The 11,437-nt window shown below is 36.2% G+C and overlaps 1 protein-coding gene across 1 annotated transcript in view; it reads right to left on the bottom strand.

Moving 5' to 3' along the window:
- Positions 1–7,525: 7,525 nt before the first annotated feature.
- Positions 7,526–11,437, bottom strand: part of fam163ba (family with sequence similarity 163 member B, genome duplicate a) — a 30,208-nt gene continuing 26,296 nt past the window's right edge. The window contains exon 4 of the mRNA XM_038283664.1: positions 7,526–10,914. Within this exon, the coding sequence (XP_038139592.1) occupies positions 10,468–10,914 (447 nt within the window). The 3' untranslated portion in view covers positions 7,526–10,467. The remainder of the gene's footprint in view (positions 10,915–11,437) is intronic.

Below are 11,437 nucleotides of genomic sequence, written 5' to 3'. Positions count from 1 at the left end.
ATATAAATGCATATTTAGAGTTAAGATGATCCATTCACCTTACTTTAATTAGACTGAATGTTTAAAAATTAGCATTTTTCTAAAGTGCCAAATTAAAAAGAAGGCTTAGATTTGCATTACATCCTAGATAAAGGTTTGGTTAGTGATTTTATAAAAAAAAAAAAAAAAAATAGAGACAGAATCAAATGAGAAAAAAAGGATGTGACAAAAAGTAAATTTGGGTTTGAATGCATGTTTATTTTGAAACATTTCTGAAAAAATAATCAAAAGTATGATTCTTAATGTCCAGCAGATGGCGCCAAAAACCTCGTAAGTCTTTTCCCCACAAGGCTAAATTTTTGACCCTCTTTGTCTGAAACAACCCACACACTTTTCCACAAAGAATATTATTTTGTAAACAAAATAGTGCTGCCTGACCAGGAGATAATCTGAACTGACTGCATTTGAGAATGATGTGCCACTAAATTCAAGAAATCACTGTAAGGCTACAAGCAGTTTTGGATTAAAAAAACAAAAGGTCACACTCAATCAACAAAAAACAACACTGTTTTTTTCCACAACATGCTGGTTCCAAAGCCATTTGTTTTCATCCACTACCCAAGCACAAAAGGTCAAGAAGTGCTGTAGAGGATTTTGCTCTTAAACCAGAAAAAATACAAAGTTTTATGGATACCACAATGGGGGGATGGAATAAGAAGAGAAGGCCAGACATCCAGAGGAGCAGACATAGTGTGGAGGGCATAAAATTCCATCCATTCTGTGTTATTTTCTCAGGATTCATTCCTTATTTATTAGTTGTTATACAGAAACAGAGAGTGCAGAGAATGAAAAATTCAGACAAGAAGCATGGCTTTTCCTCCTTTCAAAAAACGCACTATTACAGACACAGAAGGGTAATGTCTCCTGCATGCACTTCTTTGTGTGTGTGTGTGTGTTGGGAGCAAGAGAGATTTATGAAGGTGGGATATTTCTCCCCCATCTCTGACACAGGAGAATGAGCCATGGAGTCATAAGATTACAAACCCGGAATAGCTGCTTTACCAAACAAGAACTGTGTCGCTCATCACTTGATTTGAGGAGGGCACAATTAAAAGCAGAACACAATGATGCCTTAATCTAAACTGCATATAAATGTTGCTTTTCACACATGTAAAAGTCTTAAGCAATCCTGAACCAAGGCAACAAAATCCTTAGTAACAATGAAAACAACTCGCACAAGAAATACAGGCTATGTCATGTATGATGTATACTTTATAAAGTTAAAATATAAAGTTAAAAATAAAAGGACATACATACAACCCTTCTAAAACTTAATATGAACTTATTTGCATATGAAGAAAGGTATAAATATAACAACTTATATGTAGGAAGGACCATGCAATTCCGACTAACCTTGCACGAATAATCTGTTTTAACGGGTTCAGCTGGTGTTATGCCTTACTGTAGACTCCAAGGTTTTTTCACATTTAGATATATTTGATAAATTGTATTAAAATAATTATGCGAAAAAGCAACCAAAACAGTGTAATCATCAGGTGTTTGTGAGGACTGGAGACAGAGAAGCAAAATCTGTTGGTTTAAAATCCACAATAAATTGATTAGCTCCTGAAACATAGGTTGTAAAACACAGCTGCAACTCCAAAGGCGGGCATTTTTTAAATGGTAAAAATGGAAAGGTAATTAAGGCTTTTGCAGCATGTGAGGACTGTCAAGGAGGAAATGCAGTGTAAAGGGAGATGAGGTCTTTGTTAAAGCCTATACAAAAAATTCATATTTATGGCTGGCTATCCAGATAGGGATATCAGACAGAGATTGCTGATTACGCTGATCCCACTTTAAGATGTTTCATCATTCGTGAAGGACGTGGTTCTTCTTTACCGTTGCCACATGCTTGCTTAGATTAAGTGGTCACAAAATAGCAATTGAAATAAACAACAATTACTCAATGTGGTTTGCGGTTTCTTTACACAAATATTTTACTATTTGCCATTACATAGTCGACCACATTTGACAGCACTGTGTTAAAAAATATCTAATTTCATTATATATGTAACTGAACCAAAATCTTTCAACATTATTTGATCAATTCAGAACAAATGGTATTGATTTAAACAAAATTAGAAGTGGAGTAGATTTTACATTATCTTATATGAAGATTTTTTTGTAATTATCTTTACAAGAAGATAGAAAATAGAAGGATTCCACTTTATTAGTTCAATAATTTCAGCCATCTGCCTTGTCAGATGCTCAGTAGCATCCTTCTGAATAGCATGTTTATAATTGATCAAAATCCAGCTACCCTTCTGTGCAGCATTTGAATATGAGGCAAAATGAGTACAAAAGAGATATAGTACATTAGGCAGATGAAGGAGGGGAGAGTTAGCTTTGCTGGGTGATGCAGAGGTGAAGAGGACGATGACCAGCATGTCGTGACATATTGATTCACATCATAAAAATGTGCTGTGAGGCTGACTGTGGTGACTGCATCTTGATATTTCACCTTACCAATGCCGCCTCTTTTTCTGAACTAAATACAAAACTGTCATATGTGTTTGCAAACAAAGGATAACACATGCATTTGCTGCAACCTGTCATGCAGATCTGTTTTCTATATTGCAGATAAACAAAACAAAGGTAAAAAGCTGTAAGTATTTTTGGTAATGACATCATATTAAACCTGTTCGAAATAAAGGTTCATATCAAATGCAAACATTTATAAGTAGCAGTGATCTAAAATTAGATAAAAATTATATATATATATATATATATATATATATATATATATATATATATATATATATATATATATATATATATATATATATATATATATATATATATATACTTAAAATCTTAATGATTTCATTAGTTTTCACAGCATAGTTTCAGCATATGTTGCCGTACATACACAGTTTTCAAAAAAACTTCTAAAACTAAACTTGCAATTCCCTTAATAATTGTTAGTAAAGATAGAATAGTAAACATTAAAATATTTTTTTAAATCAACAATATATATATATATACATTCCAGTAAAATATTATTTAAGAGTATTTAGTAAAAGCCAAAAATTATGCGGATTATATTAACAGTACTGGTTGTTATCTCTTCTCTATATTGTCAAACAAATTACCCAAAGATCCCCTAATAGACCAAATTTATAGCTATTATTCAATTAAAAAACTTAATTTTCTTTTAGTGTCAATTTCTGATTCTTTCTAAATATTGAAACTGCTTGGTGCCTGGTAGGTGTTAAAATGTACCTGGATATATTTTGGTAGATCAACTGGTTATATCCTCCACATGACAGAATGAAACCATTAATTGATGAATTTAGTACCTCCTCGATAGTCCTCCTACTTAACGACCTACTTGATTCGATTTTACTCTGAATATTATAATACAAGTTACTTTAAACCTTAATCAGCTGAATTTGTTGAATAGAGAAGCAAACAACATCAAACAGGATCAGATTTAGGAGATTATGGATCTCTGGGTCAGATCTTGGTCCGGGTTTATCATCAGGACTAGTTTCTTTTAACTAAAATACAGCATAACAGTGAGGTGCATATCAACATTAAGATATTTAAGGTTTGTACACTTAAAACGATAAATATTCGCCAAAACCACTGATTATTTTTTGTATTAACAAAAAAAAAACAACAAACAAACAAAACAAAACAAAAAACGGGATAGTTTCTAATGCTAGGTTTATCTACACAAAAATGATCCAAAATGTTACATTAACTACGTCAGACCTGGATGTTTGTTTGTGTTTTCTGGGGATTTTTAAAATTAAATATATAAGCCAGTCATTTATTAAAAACAAAGGAGGTATGGCAAATGTGCACCACAAATATCTAATATTTTATTGTTATTGTTTTTTAATCCAATGTGTGTTTTGGAACCATGCATTTTTATAAATATCACTCACACGCTATTCGATTTGTCAGCTTATCATATGGATATTCAATATGTAAATATTCCAAAATGACTACATGTCATGAACCTAGCCCATAGCATGGCAGAAGCAACAATGTCAAGTTCAATCTGTGCTCTTTGCATTAGGAAGCCAGATTTGGTCAGTGGGCTTTAGAAATACAACAGGGAAGCTTTCTGAAGTTTGAATACTAACTGGGACAGTCAGAGGTCACAAAGGCCTGGATATGCAGCCACTATGCATGTAAAGTATAGTACAGAGAATGCACTGTTGCTACGTAAGGGATTGCTGCAATTCTACACTGACAAAAATCAATCCTCCCGGAAGAGTACATTTGTGAATTGATGCAATCTGCAGGATATGACCTTTTTTAACTAATCTGCCTGTATGGTTAGGTTCAATTGGCACTGTAAAGTGTTTTGAGATTACACGCATTGCCGACTGGAAATATATAAACAAACAGAATTGAATCAAAACTAATAGTTGCAGGTTCAACAAGTTTATTAGGAATTGTGATTTCTATTGTATCTCATTCATTGAATTTAATTCAGTTTATTAATATAGCACCAATTCACAAAACATTTCATCTGAAGGCACTTTAAAATTCAACCTGGTCATACAGTCAAATTGATTCAAAGATTTCTATCTAAGAAACACCAGTTGATTGCATCGACTCATTGACTCGAAGGCAATCCCTCCACTATGCATGCTTGTAGCGACAGTGGAGAGGAAACACTCTCTTCTAACAGGAAGAAACCTCCAGTAGAACCAGGCTCAGTGTGAGAGGCCACCATTAGAGGCCACCTGGGGTTCAATGAGACAGAAGCAGACATACAGAAAAAAAGCAGAAATACAAAACGCAACTTTCAATCAGCTCTACAGGCGGCTCCGTCCAGGAAACACACAGCCAGGCAGATGAGCTCTGAGCCAACTCCCATGTCAGAGGATAAAGAGAGGACATCCAGCTACACACAGTCGGAGAAACAGGACCACACTGGAAAACTGTCCGACCTTGACATCTATAAACAAAGGTGTCGATAGCAGCAGCATAGCCGATATTTCTCTCCAGGATGGCTTCACAGCCAAAAGGGAAACAGACCAGTTGAAGCTACTATGAGAAAAAGCAGAGAGACCATACATAAGCTCAGTTAGTGATTGAACTAACGCATTCTGCAAAGTGGGAGAATGGAGATAGAATAAAGCAGAGTGATCAAAAAGGGGTCCTTATGTCCTCCAACAGTCTAAACCTACAGCAGCATAACTATAGCTCAGGATAACCAGAGCCTCTCTAACTATTAAGCTTATTAACTACTAAGCTTTATCAAAAAAGGAAAGTTTTTAGCCTAGTCTTAAAAGTAGACAGGGTGTCTGTCTCACCGACTAAAACTGGTTGTTGGTTCCACAGGAGAGGAGCCTGATAACTAAAAGATCTGCCTCCCATTCTATTTTTAGAAGTTCTAGGAACCACTTGTAAACCTGGCGATTGAGAGCGAAGTGCTCTGTTAAGAACATAAGGAACAATCATATTTCTGATATAAGATGGAGCGTGGCTATTTAAGGCTTTATATGTGAGAAGGAGGATTTTAAATTCTATTCTGGATTTAACAGGAAGCCAATAAAGAGAAGCCAGGATAGGAGAGATATGATCTCTTTTTTTAGCTTTAATCAGAAATCTGGCTGCAGCATTTTGGATCAGCTGAAGGCTTTTAACAGCTTGTGGACTTCTTGATAGTAAAGAACTTAAATAGTCCAGCCTTGAAGTAACAAATGCATGGACTAGTTTCTCAGCATCACAGGATAGTTCTAATATATAATATTTCTAATATATATCTAAGATATTTCTTGGCAGATGAAAGTATATTCTAGAAACCTCTTCGATATGGGATTTAAAACAGTGGAAAACATTTTACCATCTGAGATCAATTTGTAAACAAAACCTTGTAGTCTCCCTTCATATATATATATGTATATATATATATATATATATATATATATATATATATATATATATATATATATATATATATATATATATATATATAATTTATATGACTGCATTAGCTCTGTTATATAAATACCTTCACAAAATGGTTGATCACGTCTCAGACAGGCTGGCCTTGGTTGGATTTCCTCTGCTTTCCTCCTCCATCTGTTGTGCACTCTGTGCTGTTTTATTTTTCATTCATGAGCTCTGACTCATCTCTCTAATAATTACCTCTATTTCCTCCCAGAAATAGTTTTCGCTTCTTTCTTTATATTGCATGATTACTTGCTCTGCTTCTCTGATTCATTTAGTTTATTGCTACACTAAAGCTTCCTGTTTTCATTTTTTCATCTGCATTCTCCAAGTGTCTATCATCTCCTCACCTCTGACAGATTTGTTTATCATCTCTTTTAACCCCCCCCCTTCTTGCTTGTCATTCAAACATCTTTAGAGTCATGACTCTTATCTCTTTGCCTTGAGGCTGGCTGTTTGAATGCAGACCTCAGTGCTGATGTGAAGTTTAAAACTTGGCTGGTTTCACTGTTTTCTCACGATGATATGTTGATGGGTTTCACTTTAATGTCGCTTACAGACACGAAAGATGAACAAATACAGTCTGTTTTATTGTTCTTCTTCCAGTAACATTGCTGTGAATTTGTGAACACGCTACCTTTTTAGCTTCTTTAAGACACAATGATATATTAGTTACTATTGTCATGTAGAACTTTGTATTGCTCTTAAAACAAATGTAGCCATGTTAAAAGTTCTCTCCTGGACATCCCAAATCCCAATGGTAAAAATCTAGTCTTCATAGTGGATAATAATTGAGTTTTCAGCCTCTTTAACCATTATTTAGGCCAGTTGTAAGCCTATAATTAAATAAATTTGTTCCTGGAAAAGTTTTGGCATTAGACATTTCAACTGCCAGAATTGTTTCAGCTTATGAAATTATCAAACCAAGCACGGATAAGAAAATAGAGTGGAATGGTGGTTTAGAGCAGAGTTCCTTAACCCTGGTCCTCGGGGCCCACTGTCATTCATATTTTAGATGTGTCTCTACTCAAGCACACCTGATTCAAATGCCTGCATTTCCCCCTCTGCAGTCCTCACATGCTGCAAAAGCCCTAATTACCTCCCAATTCAGGTCAGGTGGGTGGGGGCAGGGAAACACCTAAAACATGTAGGACAGTGGGCCCTGAGCATAGAGCTTCTGCCAGGGGCCTCAAACCAGTGCCAAAAAGGGCCGTGTGGCTGCAGGTTTTCCTTTCCAGCCTAGCAATCGCACACCAGACTCAATTGAGTGCAATCTGAACATGATGACTTGATGAGATGAATGAAGTCTGGTGTGCTATTGCTTGGTTGGAAAGAAAACCTGCAGCCACACGGCCCTTTCTGGAACCGGTTTGACACCCCTGGCTTCAAGTATCCAGTTCGAACCCCAAAGACTGGAATGTCAGCTCCCACAGCAAGACCCTCATGAAAAATAGGTCATACACAGAGAACAGATTTCGTTGTAAGGAACATTAGAAAGGATCAATTAGGTTAATTAGTTGATTATCTCTAAGTTAATAGCACAACAGTTACCAAAAAAAGAGGGCAGAAAGATTTTAACACAATTTTATTAGCAACAATGTGTCTGTTAGTTATATATTAGAAACAGGGACAGAAACATGTCTGCTGTACTATACTGAGTCTGAAAAAAACAGCTGGATCATAAAATAATGCAACAAATTTAAATATCCAAACATAAAAGCACAATTTATTTTCATAAACACCTCTAATAATAATAATATTTTTGATAATATATTTCTCTCAAACTTCCATATGGCACTACATTTGCTGTGCAACTGCCAACAAATTTAGCTTCAAAGATATTAACAATATCTACTGTAGTGAGCATCTGTGTGTGTGCTGTGTGCACATGTTGACTTATAGCTGTTTCTAAGAGGACCAGGTTGGGGTTCAGACCTGCTTGTCTTATGCTGTTCCTCATGATGTTTAAAGGGACTTAGATAAAGTAAGATAAACATAAAATTTCAATAAATGTAAATGCAAAGGCTGGGCAGTCAGCTGTGATAGATATAATCAGAGTATGGAGTAGGGGAGCGCTGTGTTTATGGCCTTGATATTTTGATTTATGTGGGTGTACTGTGGCTTATTGTTAAGTGCCTTACAAAAGTATTTTACCTCTTAAATCTTATTCAGTTTGTTACATTTAATCCATAAACGTCAAAGGATATTTTCTGGATTGATAAGAAAAAGCTTATATATACTGAGATATTATGATATTCTTTCCATAGCTGATATCAGCGCGAATTTACGATATCAATACTGGATCAGGATCCCCCTAAACACATCATCCTTAATAGTAGAATTCAACACTTGCTATAAATGGCAAAAACTGAATAGTGTGGCTTGCTGTTTAAATCGCCTCAGGAGCAATTTTTAGCTATAGTTAAAGCTGCCTATTTTTTGTCGGTTGATTTCAGTGGGAATCTACTTCACTGTCGCTCTGGTTGTATGTTTTAGTTCTTTGTTTCTTTTGTCCTGCTGGAAGTGATCATCAAGTCTCAACTCTTTGGCAGCCTTTACAAATTTGTTTTCAGGATTCCTGCTGTGTTTAACTCTATCCATGTTCCAAAAAAGATGAAGAAAAGTATCGCCTGATATAGGCCCACATTTTGTTTCACCAATGCAATGATGTTTAGGGTGATCTACAGTGTCATCAATCAAAAAGTTAAATTTAGATATTATTCGAAAAGACCAATTTCTAATGCAGGTTTTCAGTACAAAATGCACACATTTTGGTAAACGTTAAAAAGAACAACCCATTAATTAATAATTACTTATTTTCTTCTATAGGACTAATTAATTGTCATACATGACCTTAAGAAGCTCTTTACAATGTTGCACTACTATTCATACTATGTTGGTCTTGTTGCAGAGGGACAAAATCGGAAAACGGGGTATAAATACTTTTGGAAGGCACTGTGTTTGCTCATGTTATGAGAGGGGAAACAAAATGATGCACTTTTTCAGTCTTTGTTAAATAAATTACAGTGATTGTTAATAAACTCTACACAGACAAAAATAGAGTGAAAGGTACAAATGTGTCAGCAATCTAATGAAGAAAATGGATTTTAGGATCCTAAAAACATCCTTCTCTTAGCTGACTGCTTTGAAATCAAGAAGTGTTTAATTTCAGTTGTAAGTCCTCGGATCATAAAATGCTCTTCCAGTTGGAATATCAGCCCTTGAGCCAGTCTGGTCAGCCTTGTGGAGAAAATAAAAACAATCCAGAACAGGACCTCTCAGAGTACTTTAGAGCAAGAGTACATTTTCTTCAGTCCACTGATTCCAGAGAGAGAAAAGGGGAAGAAACTGAAGTGTGGCCTATTAAATATTTGATACATGTGCCTTTAAGGGTGAATCTTAAGCCAAAGCATCCGGATATCAGTGGTCACATAAAACAAAAGGTTGAACAAGCTGAAGCTTCAGTAAAAAAACAGAAATCACACGTAAGGTAGAAACAAGAAAAGAAAAATGCTTCCCAACTTTAGTCTGTCTTACACTGTCTGATTACTAAAATAAACACAAAGTATTAGGGTTTGTCATATAACCTACATGGATGTGTCTGTGACACATGGTGTTCCCTCCTCCCTCTCACAATTAAATATTATTGCAACACGCCTTCAGCTCCTCATTCATTAAGCATTTGGGTGACACCTTGTGTTTGATTGTAAGGAATTGAAAATGTTGTCATAACAACTGAACACACAATGCATGCCCATACACTTACATACACTTACATTCTGCAGCAACACAGCATTTTTTCTGCCTGTAAGAACATACAGACTTTCCTTGCACCCTTTTGCTGGATAAACACCATGTGCTGTCTGCTGATCTTCAGAGTGACTATTAAAGTAAAAACATGGAAGGATTTGAAAAATGAGAGGGTATTCAAATCTTCTGTGAGCCCTTAATGTCTTCAGATATTCAGTCCAAAGTTAAAACTATCAAAAACATCTGCGGGTGGCACCTAAACTGTAAAAACACCCTCCTCCTCTTCCTCTCCAATCTTCATGGATAATATTTGATAATCTCTATAATCTGTTGATGGAGGAACAAACAGATCATCCCTTCTTAGTATAGGACAACACCAGACTTCTCCCAGTCATATTTCATTTGTAGCAGCTGTGTAAAAGAGAAAATCCCCCCTGAGCACATCATCATTTTGGCGTTGCAGTAAGCTGCAAGTGTTTCAGGTCAAGAAGAAGGGTAGTAGGATAACACAAACTTTACAACTTAAATTAAAGCAAAGCTTATTTCATTCAAGGACATTTATAAACACTTTTAAATATGAAGGGCTGGCCCAAAGCTCATGGACCTGAAAATATGTGAGTTTGAGAAAGGAAAATTGTCCTGAGAGCCAACTGTGTGGTCCAATCTGCAGGTGGTGAAAGATAAAGTGAGACTCAACAAAGGCCCGACTCAAGTCCTGTCCAGTAGAGGCTGTGCCAAGTCACAGAGAAAACCTTTGCTCAGCTAAACATCAGTGCTGATGCTACAGCTGCGCTGGAACATCTCCCTCATGGTCACTGAGCGAGCCAGGTTCGGCTTACGATAGTTTGAAATGTTAACAGGCACTGGAAGGTCCAGATCCTGCTGCTGGACGCTGCGGTAGCTGATGCGGTCTCCACCATTCCTCAGTCCTTCCGGCTGGTGGTGGGGGAGCTGCTGTGGCTGAGGAGGAGGCTGAAGGTAGAAAGGCAAGTCATAGTGTGTGCAGGATGGACAGAAGGTCTGCGAGCGTGTCAATTTTCTAGCCAGTGGCGGGGTGGAGAAAATGGCGGGGCCATTAGGAATGGAGGAGGCGGCAGCAGTTGCCGCCACAATGTTGTGGTTGGAGTGAACCGGCGGGATGCGGGACGTAACAGCAAAGTCCGGCTCCTCCTCCTCCGACTCTGATTCCTCCTTTTTACAGCAATAATACTGGTGGATGGAAAGAACAGAAGTAATAAAAGTAACAGATACACAGTGCTTTGAGATTATACTCTTATTATACCTTGAAACTTTTAAACTTAGTTTGTATATTTAGTTGGGATTTTATGTGAGATACTAACACATAATAGTGCATAAATGTGAGATGGTGTAAACTATTTCTATATGCAGATAAAGAAAAGGAAAAAGTTCTTGTAATATTTTTCATGTACATTAAAGTGTTTAATTTTTGTCTCATGTCGGCTTGTCAGGTGAGGAGGACAGATATATTTTGGTAGGTTTGAAGTTGCATCAGACTCTTTACTGTTGGGTGATTGAATGAATAGTTTACTGGGATGTTCAAAGATCGTTATAACTTTAATCTGCTTTAAAATTTACTACATATTGACCCTTATTCTGTATGATAGCTTCCTTAGTTTATATGTTGTTATTTAAGGATATCTAACAAACCCTAAGAATTTACAGAAAAGTTTTTATGCTGAGATTAAATGCATCAAAAATGTATTTATCAACT

Source organism: Cyprinodon tularosa, unplaced genomic scaffold (genome assembly GCF_016077235.1).
Source record: "Cyprinodon tularosa strain WSP-4 unplaced genomic scaffold, ASM1607723v1 ctg196, whole genome shotgun sequence".
Taxonomy (NCBI): domain Eukaryota; kingdom Metazoa; phylum Chordata; class Actinopteri; order Cyprinodontiformes; family Cyprinodontidae; genus Cyprinodon; species Cyprinodon tularosa.
Note: the sequence above shows the minus strand (reverse complement) of the source record. Positions and strands in the feature narration are given on the sequence as shown.